General features: G+C 41.9%; 1 protein-coding gene across 2 annotated transcripts in view; it reads right to left on the bottom strand.

Moving 5' to 3' along the window:
- The window catches only part of ADAMTS6 (ADAM metallopeptidase with thrombospondin type 1 motif 6), a 288,122-nt gene that overhangs the window by 80,775 nt on the left and 187,579 nt on the right, over positions 1-19,768 (bottom strand). For both annotated transcript variants that reach the window (XM_083152973.1, XM_083152982.1), the window contains exon 12: positions 18,310-18,417. In XM_083152973.1, coding sequence (XP_083009099.1) covers positions 18,310-18,417 — 108 coding nt within the window. The remainder of the gene's footprint in view (positions 1-18,309; positions 18,418-19,768) is intronic.

The following is a 19,768-nucleotide window of genomic DNA, read 5'->3' as shown; positions in this document are numbered from 1 at the left end:
TCTGAGTACCCAGAAACCCCCCCCCAGGAGTCTAAGGACCCTAGGCTGAAAGCTGAGGGTCCCCTCTTTTCAGGGGTACAAGAATTTTAAAAATCGGCCCTTGGGAACCGGAGATATCTGACTTCAAAATAGTGGTCCCCATCCAAGCCTGTTAATTGCTCTTCCCAGTCAGATATTTCAGGTTCTGTCTGACAGAGTTTTTCTGAAGGTATATTCCAAAAGCTGGGACTCTCCCCCTTTGAGGGACTCTAGAAGCTTGTCTTTACTTTTCCCAGAACCAGAGATATCAGCCTTCCAGCAGCTGGTTACTGCTCCAGCTCCACACACCTGGTATGTAGTTTTATATACTCATTGGCAAATTGCTCTGCCTGCTAAACTCTGATCCCCTAGTCCCCAGTACCTTTTGGTAGGTGGGATTCTCTAGTTTTAAATACCATTAAAATCTAAGAAATATATTTTCGGGAACTGGAGATATCTGCATTCAAGCAAGCTGTCCTCCCACCAGAAAATTGTGAATAATAAGCCCACTCCACTATACAACCCTCCTCTGCATTTTAAACATCCTGTACAACCCTGGTAGTTATGTATTGGGACCCCTTCATTCAGCCCAATGCCCCCTTCTCCCACCATCTGTGAAGTAAAGGGGTAATTAGTGGAAAGTGGAAGTACTGATACATGCTGAGCGGTTGATATAATACCCCCTACCACCCGCGGGACATCAAAGCTTCCCCCACCCCTACCGCTGGAGGATTGGTAGGGGCCCCAATACATTGCTGTGCCCAGGGGTCTACACTGCTGTATATATATGTGTGTGTGTGTGTTTGTGTGTGTATATATATATATATATATATATATATATATATATATATATATACACAGAAACAATACCACTGCGCAAAACTTCAAACTCGGATAGGTATACTTCCCACGTAGTGTGCAGCTATTCTCCAGGACTCAACCAGGGTCCAACGAAAGTTTGTATGCAAAAGAAGGGAGAAGCGCACAATGAGCAAGGTACAATACAGTTCCTTTACTGATAATATATGCTCACATACATGTGGGTTAGGATATAACAGCTTGCCAAGCTTGTGGTGTGATGTAGGAACGGACCAGTTAACAGGACATGGGCGCACGGGATACTCGGTCTCAGACAGCCTCTCACGCTGAAATAACGCCGGTCTCCACGCTCCGTCTCGATCTCCGTCTCCAAACAAACACACAGAATGACGTTCTAGCGTCCACCGTATAGGCCACGCCCAACGCGTTTCAACCGAAGTATTCACCGCCTGACAAAGACTTCGGTTGAAACGCGTTGGGCGTGGCCTATACGGTGGACGCTAGAACGTCATTCTGTGTGTTTGTTTGGAGACGGAGATCGAGACGGAGCGTGGAGACCGGCGTTATTTCAGCGTGAGAGGCTGTCTGAGACCGAGTATCCCGTGCGCCCATGTCCTGTTAACTGGTCCGTTCCTACATCACACCACAAGCTTGGCAAGCTGTTATATCCTAACCCACATGTATGTGAGCATATATTATCAGTAAAGGAACTGTATTGTACCTTGCTCATTGTGCGCTTCTCCCTTCTTTTGCATATATATATATATATATATATATATATATATATATATATATATATATATATATATATATATATATTATTATTATTATTATTAATATACATTTGGTCTATCTATAATACTTTAACTGACCCGGCATATACTGGGTCACCTAAGTGTCCATCTCCGTGCTTTGCTCCGCCCCTCTGGAAACCCCCTTCGGAAAATCCTGCGTTTTCCACTGAGCTTCATCAACAATTTACATGGGACAGATATGCTCCCTCACCAAGATATTTGCCTGGTTTGGACCATGACTATGGAGGTGTTCTATATTATGCAGCCATGTATTAGGTCGACATGAGAATGTCCAGATGTTTATAATGTCGTCAATTACCACATCAATGCTGATGTAAGGTTGACATTAATGAAATGTCATCAATTATTTTTTATCAATACCATGTCGAGTATCCCAATAGTCCCATTAAAGTTCACCCATTATATATTTTTTTCAATTTTTACACAAACAAATTCTGACTTTGTGTAAATTATCGCACCCTATTATATTGTCTAAATTATCGCGCCCACAGACACCACAGCACACAGAGACACCCCAGGCACGAGAGAGAAACTGCAACAGTTTTGAAAGGTGCAGGATACTAGAATAAACACTATGAGCGGAAGGTAATGCCGCCCAAGTTCGGTGGCAGTGCGGGATGCTGGCCGAACGTGGATGTTTTTTAAAGAGACAATCACTTACAAGGCAAAACCATGCCTTGAAAGTGATTGCCCCTTTAAAAAAATGTCAGAGTTCCGCCGGCATCCTGCCGCTGTACTCGGACCGCATTACATTCTGCCCTATAAATATTCAACAATTCAATAATGGTTACTTAAAGAATGTATTGCATATAAAACCCATAATATTATTAAGTATTAAAATGCTTTGAAATATAACAGAAATTACCTGCTACACCACCTACAGTATAAGCACTGTCTCACAGCACTGAGGTTCGATTCCCAACAATTCCCTATGAGTGTGGCGCTTGTATTTTCTCTCTTTGTTTGCATGGGTTTTATTTATTTAATTATTTATTACCAGTGATTTATATAGCGCAGACTTATTCCGCAGCGCTGTACAGAGAATATTTTGAACATTCACATCAGTCCCTGCCCAATTGGAGCTTACAATCTATATTCCCTACCACATGTACACATACACAGACATTCGAGGGTTAATTTATTGGAAGTCAATTAACCTACCAGTATATTTGTGGATTGTCAGAGGAAACCGGCGTACCCGGAGGAAATCCACGCAATCACACGGAGAATATACAAACTCTGCACAGTTAGGGCCATGGTGGGAATCGAACCCAGGAACTCAGTAATGTGAGGCAGTAACCATTACACCATCCGTACTGCCCCACGGTTTCCTCCCACACAGACATGCTGGTAGGCATACTGGATTCTGAAAAAAAGAAACCTCTAGCACACATGTGGTAGGGCACAGGTTCTTAAACTCGGTCCTCGGGGCCCCACACAGTGCATGTTTTGCAGGTCTCCTCACAGAATCACAAGTGAAATAATTAGCTTCACCTGTGTATCTTTTAAAATGTGTCAAAAGGTAATGAATGCACATGTGCACCTGCCGGGTGACCTGAAAAACGTGAACTGTGTGGGGTCCTGAGGACCGAGTTTGAGAACCCCTGTGGCAGGGAATATATTAGATACGTTGCCGATAGCAACCAAAACTTCTAGCTATTTTGTAGAATGTACTGTGCTTGGGACATATATAGCTGACTGGTGGCATACTGTATGTGTGCGGCGCGCCATACAATTACACCCGGACAAGATAGAGATGTAGTAACATTCAGCCCCACATTCTTAGATTCATCTTGTTCACTGCTGTTCTCATGAAAGGCTCTTTGTAATTCAGCTCACTGCCAAACAAATAACAGCCGCTTGGGTGTTCTAAGAGTTTTTCTTGTGGTTGAATAATGAATGATGAAACGAGGGAGCGAGCACTTTTCATGTCGTCCCAACAACTGAACCCGTCGAATAACCCTAGGCCAAAGAAAAAGGCAAGCCTCTAGCAGCCATGAGACTGCTACAAAGGATCAGGACGGTCTCACCAGGTCACAAACAGTAGCACAACATCCAGGCGATTGGTTATGTGCAAATTTAATTACGTCAGCCTAGAGTGCACAGTGAGAAAAAAAAATGGAAGGAGACAAGTGGACACCGAGGGTGAGAGTCGGTCATTGGGATCATGGCCAAGTTCCCAGAAGAGGCAGCTAAGGGATGCAAAGGAGAGAAAAGCCGCCATTCATAAAACTAGGAACAAAGTGTAGCAGCAGAATAGGCGCACAGATTCATGATAGAGAAACCTGAACACATTCCGGCAGTACAAGCAACTGGTGGATCACAACAGGGGTAATATAGCGATAAAGCACTGTCCTGGTGCACTTACACTGTCCTGGTACAATGGTAATAAAGGCAAAGCCTGAGAAGCAAAGCCTAATACAGGTCGAGTATCCCGTATCCGAATATCCGTTATCCAAATTATTCCGAAATACGGACATTCCAGAAAGTGAAAAAAAAATTTTTTTTTGCTAAAAACTCACTGGGGACATTTGTAACAGCATCACTGGGGACATGATATGTAACTGGCACTATATATGTGCAAGACAATGATTGCTTGGCATTTAAATTCAGTGCTGAGATAGTACACACATTTTGTTTCACGTTTTGAAACCTTGTTTTTTGAACAATTAAAATATATTTGTGTGTATTTTATGTGGTAATAAAATATATTTGTGTGTATATTATGTGTTTATACAGCATAAATGCAACATACTTCAAAATACATCATTGATATATTAAAATATTCCAAAATACGGAATAATCCGTTATCCAAAATTCTCCTGGTCCCGAGCATTTTGGATAAGGGATACTCAACCTGTACACGAAACAAACCAAACGGTATAAGTCATAACATGTGTACCATAGCCCGGGCCTCACTTATATACATGGTTAGTGTTCCCTCTAAGCTGCTGCACCCTGCCCGTTTTGAAAACCTCAAAATGCACCCTGCCCTTTTTGTGTGTGGCACTGTGCGCCCTTCCGCTGCCCCAACCGCGCTGACATGACGCTGAGAACTTTTGGTGTGTGCCATCATGTGTAATGGGTATTAAGGTGTGTGGTATAATGTGTAATTGCCATTATGACAGAATATGTAATGGGCATAGCAGAGTATGACAATGTTTAATGGCCGTAATCCTAGGGCAGGATGCAATTTTTTAGAAGTTTTTGTTTCAAATGTAAATTTCTAATATAAAATGGCCCTCCCGATTGAAAAAAGTGCCCTGCCCTGTGGTCAGCACCCTGGCCTAAAAAATCCTAGAGTTAACTACATGGTGTTCCAAAAAAACCATAAATGTAGCACAATACATTGGACTGCTGACTAACAAATTATAAGCTTTAAACATGCCAGGCCTGATTCATATCCAGATTTACTACCTTATGATAATGTGCCGATCCATCTCTATGGGAGTATCGAGCTTGTGTCTGTTCAGCCACTCATCCCCAACTACAATTGAGTACTGTACTAACGGAATGTCTGGAATACCCATAAATGTGATGGAGTTATCCAATACTCCTTGAAGAGCAGGGTTCTACCCATCTCCCTAGTAATGTAAGTGGAGACCTGAAAACAGGTAGGGAACGGGAATCCGATGCCGAGAATGCCGGCAATAAGAAAAGATTCCGACAGTATGGCGCCAGTTTTTGCAAATAACAATTTAGTGGCCATTTCTGACAAAAAAAAGACAAGGATTCACCGATCCATTTCCGAAAGTCAGAAGATCGGAACGGACATTGAATAGGTCGAATGTACATTTGACCTATTCCTGTCGAAAATGGCTGATGTTTCTGTCAAGTGAAAATATTGAATTTTGAATAGAGAGAATTGTGTTCTTAAACTCAATGTCATGTTCTCGTCGCATTGCAAACATATATACCTTAATGGGGTAGGGAAATAATGTTTCAAACCCAGTGCAACAGCCTAAATTGGACACCGATATAAGATAACCTAAGCGTAACACTATAGGATTGACCTGTTAAACAAATATTTGCATTATGTCTTCAAATATATCCTCCAAAAAATAAATCTATGACACGGACACCTAACTGAAAGCGATATGCAATAACGGAAACGATTTAGCAGCATAAACGAGAGATCTCTGTACAAACATATCAATAAGCATGCTTTATGTGGGTCTTAAAGGGCTTTTGTTACATGCGGTAGGGAGCAGTGTGCAAGCTATACTTCCTATTTTTAGGCATGTGAACTTAAATATATTTCATCACCCAATTCAGCACATAAGCTGCCAGCGACAAACACAAACCCGGATTAAACTCTTCCACCGCTTCTAGCAGCACTTTGTTAGACTAAACTACAAATGACCCTTGGTTACCAGCTGAAACCAAAGACTGTTTAAAGGGAGTTATTTTTCATCTCCTTTTGATTTATAGAACGTTTGCCTGGTGAATAAAGCAAAGTTCTCAATCACGTTCTAGACTATTACGTGAATATTTCTGTATAACTCATTGGTTCAGATTTAAAAATGACATGTTTTATAGACTACGAAATACAAAGAAATATGGTAAATACCCATAGCCAATAAATCTGAAATAGTACTTTATGTGAGATTTGATATATCTTATATATTTTGCTGCAAACAATACAACTCTAATTGTACTCTTTAGAACAGGAATGCATACCTCCCAACTGTCCCAGTTTTTGCGTCGGGGGGGGGGGGGGGGGGGGGAAGGGGGGGCAGTTGGGAGTCCCCTCACAGCATCTTTTCAGTAGTGCAGAGGGTGAAAAACGGGGGAATGGCCAGACGGCGGGCTCATTTGCATAGGCCACGCACCATTCACACAGGCCGTACTTGTTTCCTAGCAAGGAACCCCCGATATCCATCGTAGGGCATCTGATTGCATCGCATGCCATATAGCCGCATACAATGCATGTGATGCGTTTTTTAATTTTACAAGCACCCTAATGGGTGCTTACAATGTTAAATGCACCCCCATGCCACCCCCACTATCAAAGCTAAGCCGAAGCGCAAACCGGAAGCGTGGTGAGCGCAGCGAGCCCGCGAGGGGCGTTGGTACGCGTCCTCTGAGATTTTCATACCCCCACTATCCACGTCGGCATCAAGTTGATTTTAGATAGTGTGGCGAGCGCAGCGAGCCCCGCGAGGGGATGCGTATTACTTTACATGTATTCCGCGTCCGCTCGCCACGCTTCAGGCTCGGTGGCTCGCTGCGCATGACACACTATCTAAAATCAACTCCACGCCGACGTGGATAGTAGGGGTATGAAAAGGTCGGAGTACCACCGTTCCACCGTTCCGCCGCCCCACGCGGGCTCGCTTCGCTCGCCACGCTTCGGGTTGGCATTGATCCTGGGGGTGGCGTTGACAATGGGGGGCCATTTAACATTGTAAGGACCCATCAGGGTGCTTGTACAATCAAAAATCGTATACCATCGCATCGTATGCCATTGTATGGCATACAATGCGATGTGATATTTTATTGTACAATATCGCGTCGCATCGCATCGTATATATTAATTGTTATGGTACCACCCTGATCACTGCTTCCCATGCTAGAGTACAGTACTTTGTCCGTGCTGCACCCCTCCAGTGGAACGCACTCCCTCGCTCCATTAGACTCTCCCCGACCTTGCAAAGCTTCAAACGGGCACTGAAAACTCACCTATTCATCAAAGCATACCCTTCCACTGCATAAACTAGCTGGTTCTCCGACCCCTTGCCTGTTTACATCCTGCTATCTAACCACCACCCACTTGCTTGCACCTTTTGTAATCTGTCTGTCTCCCCCTCCTACTAGATTGTAAGCTCCTCCGAGCAGGGCCATCTTCCCTCCTGTTGTCAAAGCCCACTTCTCTTCACATTTCACTCATAGCTCTCCTATACTCCAACACTCAGTGACCATCTTCGTCTGCATGCTCATCTCCATCATTGGCATCAAGCCTCTAGTTGTATGTTGATTGAGTCCTCACTACTTACTTTTAAGCTGTAATGTGTATTGATCTGTGGCGCTCTTTATTTGTACTGTATTTTTGTTATTTATTCCATGTTATGCCAAGTTTTGCCTCCCTGTATTGTTCCTTTGTATGGCGCTGCGAAACACTTGTGGCGCCTTATAAATAAAATTATAATAATAATAATAAAAAAAGTATACGATGCGATGGGTGCCGTGCTAGGAAACAAGTACCCACAGGCCACTCCCACTTTTCGGCGGCTGCACCGCACGAGTGTCCCTATTCATGGGGATGAAGAAGTTGGGAGGTATGGGAATGGGGAACCTTTTGGCCCTCCAGTTGTAGTTGAATTACACCTCCCAGCATGAACCTCTAAGTCCTTAGGGGTCCTGATGCAATGCACCTGCTGCACCAATGGTAGTTCCGCCTCGGGGTGAGATGTACTAAGCTTGAAAAGTAATAAAATGGAGAAAGAAAATACCAGCCAATCAACTTCTAACTGTCATGTCACAGGCTCAGTTTGTAAAATTACAGGATCTGATTGGTCGGTGGTTTATCACTCTCAAGTTTATCATTTTTCAACGCTTAGTACATCTGGCCCTGTGTCCATACTAGGTGCTGACTGCTAAGGAGTGTACATTAACTAAAAGTGTGCCAATTCGGCTATGAAAATGAGCCAAAGTAATAGAAAAGAATGAATGACTGGAAATGAGCTATACATTTCCTCTGCCACTGTGCAAATATAACGATCTATTTTGCATATAACATTGTATCCCGAGACAGCTTTGTGTTTTATTGAAGGCCAACAAAAATAACTTGTCTGCTGATACAAAGGCATGGCTGAAAAGCAGAGATGGAATCTTTGGAGGAACAAAGGCATGGCATTCAATTAATATTGTAAGAAGGCGAGCAAGAAGCCAACGGACTAAAGTCATTCACAGGTGAAAGACCCATTCATGGATACTGAGCTCTTTGTAATATTGCCCGTGTGGAGAACATGTTGAATGGACCAAGTTGGAAGTTCCATATAGAAAAATGACTGTTCAGTGTTCTCTATAATACGCTGTTTTTTTTTTTTTTTTAAATTCTTTATTGTTTTTTCCATTTTTCATTTCCTTTCACATAACTTTCATACATCTTTATCACGTTCTTTTACATTTGGACATATATTTTCATATGGGTTACAGACATTTTGTTTTATACACAAATTTTCCAATTCTTCTTGGTTATCATTTATATATATACATATTCCAGTCATGTTCTATGTACATGCCTGTACATCATACATTTTTCCATAAATAAATATCAGGAGATGCTATAACATTGGGTCGAATTTTTATTTTGTTGGTTTATTTGGGTGTGGGGTTGAAATGCCCCTTATTGCTTTTCCTCCCCTTGTCCCTATGTCCCTCCCCCTCTCTTCCTTTATTTATATCTTGTATTCCTTACATTAACCTCTATACATCCCCCATCTTTCCCTCCCCTCCTTTCCCCTATAAATAATATTATATGTGTTTATATTTGTGAACTTTGTGTTCGTGTATTATGTTACTGTGTGCTATATTTGTAGTTTTATTTAAATCCTTATGTGTTATCTAATACGTGCTTATATTCTGTGTGTTTTGAAATTTATGTTTTAATAGTGTTTTACTATGTGATGTGATTATTATTCTACATATCTTATATAATTAAAAAACCCAAAGCCATAATGAGGCACAGTCATCTCCCCCCGCCCTCTACCCCCCCTTTTATACTTTTTTTTTTTTTTTTCCCCTTTCCTGTTCTGCATCTCCTGTTATTTTCACATTTACTTCTTCTACCTTTCCTTTCTCCCTCTCGATTCTACTCCCTTGATATATATGCCCACAAATTCCACATGTTTCCATGTGAAAAACATATCTCTAAATTCTACATATAACAACTAACAAACAGACAAAAAAAAAAAAAAAAAAAAAAAAAAAATTTTACATTACAGACTTTTTTTTTTCTCCTTACGTTTATGTATGGCTTCACTCTTCATATTAAAGTATTATTATTAATTCACCATTCTCTCTAATTATTTTCCATGTTTGTTTTATCTCTCTCCCATTTAGCATATTTCTATCTTATATCAATATACCAACATTAATATGAATATATGTATATATATTAATTCTTGGTCTATCATTTCTTTTTATTTTATTTATGTTCTGTTTACAGTTTCTACTATGATAAATTCCATCTATCCCATTTCTTATGATAAGTAGTAATTGATCCTCTGGTTTTATATGTAAATTTCTCATGTCTCATAGTCTCATTCACCAGTGCTCTCCAGTGGCTAATATTTGGTATCTCAGTTGCTAACCATTTTCTTGCAATCAAGACTTTTGCCAATGTAGTAAGGCATAGTACATACTGATATATGATGACTGAATGCGTCTCTCCAAGATCTAATCCAAACAAACAAATTTGTGGGGATATCATTTCTGGGAGAGTAGATTCAGTTTCTACAATGTCCCTCCATACATATTCCCAGAATTTAAATATCTGTGGACAACTCCATATTAAGTGCCAAAAATCTGCACCCTCTACTCCACATTTAGGACAGACTGTATTGGAACGTAAATGAGCCTTATATAAAGATACTGGTGAATGATATACTCTATGCATTATATATAGATATATTTGCTGATATCTTATACATGGGGTTGTCAGCCCCGTTGAACCTAATATTTGTGTCCACTGTCCCTCAGTTATATTTCCCAGATTTTGTTCCCATTTATTTTTTAGGGGGTCAAATATTTGCGAGTTTATATGACTATTCAACATGGCATATACTTTTGATATCTGCTTGGCTTTTCCCAACTTATATACCAGTATCTTTATAGGTGATCCACATATATCCAAAGTTAATCCCCCAAATTGTGTAGCTATCCCATGCCTCAATTGTAAATATCTAAAGAACATTACATTTGGTACATTAAAATCTCTTCTAATTTGTTCAAATGTTTTAAATATCCCATCTTCATATATCTGTTTTATTGTACTTATTCCTACTCCTCTCCAAATATTATCCCTAGAGAGGGGAATTAATTCCTTAAATGTCGCATTGTACCATAATGACTGGTCTTCGTCAATTTCATTCCAGTTACTTATATTGTGTACCCTCCTCCATACAAGCTTACTCTGCCTTAACAGTGGCGGTACCCCTGAGATTGAATTATCAGATAACAAAAATTGTAAGGGTTCTATTGGTTGTCCTTTATGTATATAATAAAATTCTGAAAAAGTGTCTCCGCCTTTTCCCTGCAACCATTCTGATATATGTACTAACTGTGTGGCCAAATAATATATCTGCATATTAGGGAGTCCAACCCCACCCTCCTTTTTAGATTTTTTTAGAGCTTTCAACGCTATTCTTGATGTTCCATTTCCCCAAATAAAAGAAGATATAATACTGTCTATTGTAGTAAATATTTTCTTTTGTATATATACAGGTGAATGCTGCAACAGATATAAATATTTAGGCTGTATTATCATTTTGATTAAATTGATACGTCCAATAACTGTTAGGGGCAATTTCTTCCATATATGTGCTTTACGCTTAAATTCTTCCGTTATAGGCACTATATTTTGTACCACATACTCTAATGGGTTTGGAGTGACCCATACCCCTAAATACCTAAATTTTAGAGTCCACTGTAGAAGGTATTGGGGATCTATAATTTGGGGGAGGACCCCAGATATTGGCATAATATTAGATTTAGACCAATTTATTCATATCCCGGAAAACTTCCCAAAGGCATTAATTATTTGCAACATGGCTGGTATTGATCTAATTGTTTCTTGCAGAAACAGTAATATATCGTCTGCATATAATGCAATTATATCTGTAATATTACCGATTCTGCAGCCTACCATTTCTGGCGACCTCCTCAAAAGACAAGCTAATGGTTCAATCGCCAGAGCGAATAGTGCCGGTGATAAAGGGCAGCCCTGGCGTGTCCCTCTCCCCAGACAAAATGATTTGGTTATATACCCGTTAACTGAGATTCGCGCTACAGGGGCAGAATATAGTAATTGAATCCACTTTATATATCGTGGGCCAAAAGAAAATTTTTCTAATACTCTCCAAAGATATCTCCACTCCACTGAGTCGAAAGCCTTGGCGGCATCTAACGATACCACCACGGCTTCCGACCCAGCTTTTCCTCCCATTTGCAAATGGCAGAATAATCTTCGGAGATTACAGGTTGTATTTCTACCTGGCATGAAGCCAGTTTGGTCTCCATGTATGACCGATGTAATTACAGAATTTAACCTAATAGCTAATATTTTGGCCAGGATTTTAACATCTGAGGTCAATAGCGAAATAGGCCTATATGAGTCAGGCATAGTTGGATCCTTTCCCGGTTTAAGGATAACAACTATGACCGCCTCTGACATTGATGGTGGTAATACACCACTCTCCACTGATTTGTTGAATATTTCCAACAGATAGGGAGCAAAATCATCTTTGAATTTTTTATAAAGTTCTATTGGTATACCATCAGATCCCGGAGCTTTTTTATTAGGAAAGGACTGGATAGCTACTTCAATTTCTTCCAAGGTAATGGGAGAATCTAAATACTCAATCGCCTCTTGTGATAGTCCTGGTACTTGTATTGATTCAAAATATTCGTCTAATTGCTCATTTCTGTACGAACTCTTTGAGGAATATAAGGATTTATAATATTTAGAAAAGACCTCCGCAATGTCTGAACTTGAATATTTAATTTTCCCCTCTTCATCTTGTATCTTGGAGATAGTGGCACTATTTTTTTCATCTCGTGCTAGGAAAGCTAAATATCCCCCTCCCATATCTGATTGTGAATACATATTATGTTTTACAAATAATAATCTCCTCTTAGACTTATCTAATAGATAACCAGTCCATTCCTGTCTAGCTCCTTCCCAAAGGTTGTAATCTGTTGGAGATTTAGAGATCAAATATTGTGCCTCTAATTGGTTACACCTATGTTCCAACTCCTTCTCCTGTTTATGTCCATTTTTTTTTATATCAGTTACTCTCTTTATCAGAGAACCCCTTATAACAGCTTTAAACGCATCATGTTTTACTGAATTTGAAAGACATGTATTGTTATTCATCTGAAACTCCGACCACTCCCTAGTTAACTCTGTACCTTCACCCATCAGTGTTATCCAGAATGGATTCAGTTTCCAGTATCTTTCCCCTTGGGGTATTAATGTATCAAGAACCATCAATAAAGGGGAATGATCAGAAATTCCTCTAGACAAATATCCAATAGATGTTACCATTGGTAATATTTCTGGGGAGATAAGAGCCATGTCGATGCGCGAGAAAGTACTATGTGTGGCAGAAAAACAGGAGTACTGTGCTTTCCTTGGAAAGCGAAGTCTCCACGCATCAATTAGGCCTATCTCTGATACCAGATTGAAAAAAGAAGATGGAGATGACGTTAAGGGACTACTTTGTGGTACTACCCGCCACCTATCTAAAGTCAGGTCCATTACATTATTATAGTCCCCTACACATATCGTAGGAGTATCTGGTGATAGTGCCATAAATGTTACTACTTGTTTTAAGACATCATTATTATATGGTGGTGGTACATATACCGCGAGGATATTCAATAAGATGGAGTTTACATATGCTCTAATAAATACAAAACGTCCATATTCATCTATTTGGCTGTGTTCCAATTGGAATCTAACTGATTTTTTAATTAATAGTGAAACTCCTCTAGAGTTCTGTGAAAAAGTAGAATGATACATCCATCCTATCCACGGTTTTTTCAGGGCTAAGACTTTCCCTCCTGTTAAATGGGTTTCTGATAGACATATTATGTCAGCTTTATAAGATTTTACTTGTGAGAGCACTAATGCTCTCTTAACCTTGTCATTTAGCCCTCGTGTATTCCACGCCAGTATGCGTGTTCCCTCTACTTTATCCGTCATATCCACCACAAATACAATACATAATAAAATAGTTCTCCCATCTTATCTTTACATCAAGATCAAATAAGGGGTTTATAGGATTCTCCCCCTTTTTTCTTATTACAGGTAGAGCCAAATAGTAAAGATACAATCTCCACTTATATTCCACTATCTTACGTATACTTTGATTTACACATCCAATATTCTTTATGTAATAGCCATACATTATTTCTTCAAGAGAATAAAAACAAAAAAGCCAAAAAAACAAAAAAACAACATCATACACATAAATACCATACGCATCCCCTGTGCCCTCCCTCCCCCACCCTGCATACCTATCAAAAATTGTAGACATGCCTATACCTTAGTTGCCCCTTGAACTTAACCCTTATCTAAAAGAGGGAGTATTAGAAATCTATTCAGAACCCCAATAGCTATTTCCTAGTACTAATCTCCCACTTTTACTTATGCCACCCAAACTAGGGTACCAGGATATTATTTCTTTCATAACACCCTAATAAGCAGAGCAGAGCATATACATTACATCATTAATTCCTTTATATTCTGCATTTATATTCCTCTAAACACTCCATTCCCATTTAGAGGACATATATATGGGAAAGAAAAAACAAAAAAATTAAAAAGGAAAAAAGGAATTTAGAGAAAAAAGAAAAAGAAGAAAAACATGCATCCAACGCTGTTTCTTTCAGAGAGGTTTTTTCCCAACCCAAATTTCGGCCTCATTAGGTGTAGAGAAAAAAAAGGTAGTGTCTTCATATATCACCCGTAGGCGTGCTGGGAAAACCATAGAGTACTGTATATGCCTCTCTCGCAATTTTTTCTTAACTTGTGCGAATTGTGCCCTTGATTTTTGTATATCTGTTGCAAAATCTGGGAAGGCTGCTACAGTATTGGTTTCATACATCATGGGCCCTTGCATCCGTGCCATTCGTAGAACTGAGTCTCTGTCCCTAAAATGCAAAAAACGGACTATGAGAGTACGGGGTGGTGCCCCAGGTGGTGGTTCTTTATTTGGAAGTCGGTGTGCACGTTCCACCGTATAATGGGGACTGAATTTGTCTCTGCCGAATATCTTCACTAACCATTCCTCTACAAATTTTTCTGGGCATGTGCCCTCTGCTCTCTCAGGTATGCCCACAAACCGGACATTGTTCCTTCTTAATCGCCCTTCCATGTCGGAAAGTTTGGATTTAACTGCTATCATTTGTGACGTTAAGTCTGATACCGTGAGTTTTAACGGGTTTACAATGTCCTCCACATCCGAGACACGTTGTTCCGTATTTTTAACTCTTTCAGTGAGTTTTTGCATATCATGTCTAATCAATGAGATCTCTGCCTGCACATGGCCTATTTTTTCTGTGACTCGGTGTTCAGATGTACCGATAGCCTGTAGTATTTGCTGTGTTGAATGTGTCACATCTTCAGTGCCTTTTTCTACTATTGTGGTATTAGGGGAGGGTGGTGGTATTTCTTGCACTTGTGGGGGAGCAGGGGACTGAGCATTTCTTGCATATCTCTCCAGCCGCTGAGCTGCAGCAGAAGTATTTCCAGTCTTCCCCATTTTGCTGAGCAAGGATATTTATCTGATAAACAGATCTGGAATCACAAGTCCAACTGTACACCAACGGGGCCTTGACTTTTAATGTTATATAGCTCACTTGCTTGTTTTAAATGTCAGGTGTACCCCTGCCACCATAGTGGGGCTTCTCCTTATCACCAAACAACAGTCCCAAATGACCCCGTGCTCGTTCTCTGCCACCGAACGAACCCGGAGGCAAATAAGGATCAAACAGCAATGTCTCTTCACGTCACCACTCTCCCCACACTCACCAGCACCGCCGATATTGACCGGGACCCCCGCCTCTCCACTCTACCTGGGATCCACCGGTCTCCGGGTCCGACTCTGCCACAGTACAGGCCCGGTCTCTGGTGGCCCCGCCGCCTCTATCACGGGCGTTGATACCGCTCTCCACACTCCCTGGGGCTTAAGCGGCTCCAGGCGATCCCCTGGGCCAAACTGTTCTCACCAGCGTGAACTCCGGCAGCAATCGCCCGCCCAGCACACCAGCAGGGTTTCCTCTCAGACGCGTCTCCCACAGGCACCGCTAATCGAGCACCGATTCTCCTCCACGAGGCAGACCTGCACAGGCACTTCCGGATCTCTCTACACGTGTCTCACAGCGTTCCTCGCGCTCCCAGTCTACGCTTCAGCTCTGGGTCACAGCTCCATTAATTTCAGCGGATGGTATGCATTTTATTTCTTATGCATCCTAGTTCAGACAGCTCAGAATGGGGAAATAAACGGATCCTTAGTGGGAGCTGTGTTGGCGTGCTGCCTACACCATACTAAGCCAAGCCCCTCCCCTGTATGGTTCTATAATACGCTGTTAATGGCCAAACAATCAATTGAGCATCCCTTCCTAGAATACAGTATCCCAAGTCAGCATAGAAAAGCCATTTTAAGTGGCACAAGGTCGAAGCTTCTGTCAGCAAGGATTAATAATGTTTGACAGCTGCCCAAAAGCTTTCATTCTCTTTATTTAAACATTAGGTTCCAAGTCAAAGTGCAGTATAATCTTTGTTGAAACTAGCCCAGCTAATATAGCCGGATTCAGTGAGGGGAACAAGTGACAGCAGCCATTGTTACCACAAATCCAGGCTAAAGCTCCGAATTTGAGGGACTGGATTAAAAGCCATGACGCCAAACTTGGCAAATCGGTTCGGATTGTTCCCTTAATATTATGTGTCACATTTATTTATTACCGTTTATTTATACTGCTTTGTGCTTTACAATTGGGAAAAGAGTAATAAAGAAAGACTGAGGGCAGTATTCAATGAGAAAAATTTGCCGTGTTTTATGGCGAGTTTGTGCTTTTCTCGCGTTGGACAGAGACTTTTGCTCTCAAAAAGCAAGCAACCCTATTCAATGTGCACTTCTCGCCGTCTTTCTGAGTGATTTTCACCGTGTCTCTCCGTGTAGCAATTCTCCATCTTTTCATGGAGAAGTGGAATATGAACTTTTAAAATAAAAGTTTTTTTGTTTTAATTTTGGTGTAAAAAAATCAGGAATTTTATTCTATGAAGGGGCATGCTATTTTTATTCATGTGCTTATAGCACATGAATATATATTTTAATTTTAAAAAATATATATATATATATTTTTTTTTACACAGAGCAGCCAGCAGGGGGCCGGGAGCCGAGAGCCGCTCATTCGATATTCATATATTCACTGCACCCGATCATTACATATGCATGATCGGGAGCAGTGACTATACCCGGTCCCCTGCTGGCTCTGGGGGGGGGGGGCAGCTTGTGCTGCCTGGGTCCCGGGGAGCCCACCTCCCCCCCACATACGTTCTGGGGCAGGCAGGGAGACTTCCATCTCCCTGCCTGCTGCCGTCCCACGGCTCCCTGCAGCGGACAAGCGTCTGCTGCAGGGGTTAAGATTCGGCGCGAGGGGCAACTCGCCCCTCCGACATTGAATACAAAGAGAGCGAGTGGCAGCCAGCCCTCCGGAACACAGCGAGTGTGCAGCGAATCCTAAACAGGATTCGCTGCACACGGCGAAATTTCACATTGAATACTGCCCTGAGTAGTAGCAGACAGACAGAGTGGCAAGAGGGCCTTGCTCACAGAGTTATAATCTATAGAATAGGATTAAAAAATATGTACATCTCAACAGGGCCGCCGAGAGGTAAAACTGTGGGGTTTGGCCTAATCGCGGGAGGTGTGGTCACCTCCCACGATTAGGCCATGCCTCAAAAATTGTTTAGGGGAGTAAAAAAACATTTTAAAGTCGAGGGGGGGTTTATTGCCCCCCCAGAAGCAGCACACCTACAGCATGTGCTGTGCTGACAGCAGGCTCAGCATGAGCTCTCACGCTGTCAGTGAGATGCTCATGCTGAGCCTGCTGTAGGTGTGCTGCCGCTGCCCGGGGGAGACGGAGGGGGAGGGGTGGGTCGGACCAGGGCCCCCAGCAGGCCCATCCATCAAGCCCGGGCCAGGGTAATTAGTACCTGCCCCCCCTCTCGGCAGCCCTGCAACTCAGATTATCATTATGCCATGTATTTTACTATATTTTTCTTAACTGATATTTAGCACCGGACCATAAAACACACCACTATATTGGGGCAGATGTATGAAGCAGTGATAATGGAGAAGTGAGACAGTCAGCACTGTCAACCAATCAACCAACAACCAATCAGCACTGAAGTAACATCTGTTATTATACAGAGCAGCTGATTAGTTACCATGGGCAACTTCTCCATGGGCTCACTTCTCCTTCATCACAGCTTCGTACATCTACCCCCACTGAATGATCATTTTCCTACATTTTCACATAAATTATAGAAAATCACTAATCTGGTGACTAGTATGAAAATCTCTAACCTAACTTGGTAAAGGCCCCATATTCTATGCGATTTGGGCCGATTTCACCTGATTCTGGTGGTTCGGCACAAATTACATGCGTATGACATCCAATCCAATGCATGGTCCCATGTGCAACGGACCGGGATTGCATAAAAACACACCCCAGTATTATTTCTTTATTTACAGTTACTTATATAGCGCAGCAGGTTCCGTTGCGCTTTACAATAGTAGACAGGGCGCAAAACAGATTATCAAAACAGTCAGTGGCTGTCATGAATAAAATACCTCCGAACCCCATACAGTAGCTATTATGCAATTCAAAGCACACTCATAGGTTATCATAGATGGATACTTGCCCCTTTTTCAATGCTCCCGGTCTGGCAGAGGGTCCCTTCAGCAGCAGGAATGCTGTTAGTTACACATCTGTTACTTTTGCTCAGACACCAGAGCTCTCTACACACTTCCTAGGAAAGAAGGCAGAAGCAAGTTGGTCAGAATTATAGATACAAAGTCATTATGGGAACTGCACTGGTATACAGGAGAACTACAGTGCTTAATGTTTAAAATAGCACCACCTGAACATGACACTTAACTGTACCAGCTTTGTCACTTTGACGTGATGTTAAAACTTGTAATTCCTATAGAAACCTTAAAAGTTATAAACTATTCCCATATTCCATGGAAATTGATATAATATATGTGCTGGCGGAGTATCTAGGACAGGGTTGCCTACCCTAACGGAATGGCCGGCAGGCTCCTGAAAATTGAGTCCCCCTCCCAGCCCCTGGAAAGGTAGGCAACCCTCCCGGATACCGGCAGCACCCCTGAATCTCCCTGGCTGCAGCGCTAAAATTACTGAGATTTGTGGCTTTCCGGGGGAGGGGCTCAAGATGCAAATAGCATCATTTAGCCCCGCCCCCTCCCAAAGACCCACAAAATGTGGGATTTGCACCACTGGGGGTGGGGCTTGAGACTTTAAAATTACGTAATCCTGATGAACCTAGAACTCAGTCACCAACCATTAGGATAATCTTCCTGCAGACTGTCATTGGCTAGTTTCACAGGAGTCTGTTTATATTAGTTGCACCAGAACCGAAACTATATATTTTAGTACCCTGTGCCAGAAAGAGAATTGGTGCCACTTGCAGCATTGCAATTGATCAACCACACATCCAATCCCTTGCAGCCACAAACTACATAGATCTGCTCAGCTGCAATGTTGATCATTTGTTTCACAAAGTACAAGGTGAGCTTTAGGTATTAGAGATGGAAGTATTGGGAGTAGGAGACAGAGGTAGTCAGGGGCCAGATTTCAAAGAGGAGGGAAGAGACAAGTGAAAGTAATTAAAACAGATAATGAAAAATTGCCATCAACAACACCCACAACTAGGGTGGCCACTCCTGGACCGGGATCTGCTGATCGCGGGATTTGGCCCCTAAAACACCGGGATTTCAATCCAGGGTTTGGAGTTTCCAATCCTGGGATTAGACTGCGCATGCGCAGTCTAATGCCGGGCAACGTCTGAGCGGGTGCTCAGACGCATAAACATCCATTCGCAGCTTGCATGTGGGGCAGAGATCATTCGATGAACGCTGACCATGGAATGATTTCTACAGCGCCCGTTCCCATGTGCGTGACCACGGCCCACCGACCCACCCTGTTGTGTGCGAGCGGCTGGCTAATAATCAATTCACCGTGGCCGCTAACACAATGCGGCTGCACATGCGCATTAATGTTTATGCGCAGTCACGAAACACAAATACTTTACACATCTAGAGAAGTCCTGGAAGCTGCGCTGTGTGCGGCTCTCTCTG

Source organism: Crinia signifera, chromosome 1, assembly GCF_055691185.1.
Source record: "Crinia signifera chromosome 1, ASM5569118v1, whole genome shotgun sequence".
Lineage (NCBI taxonomy): Eukaryota > Metazoa > Chordata > Amphibia > Anura > Myobatrachidae > Crinia > Crinia signifera.
The sequence above is the reverse complement of the archived record's forward strand: the minus strand, read 5'-3'. Positions and strand labels throughout refer to the sequence as shown.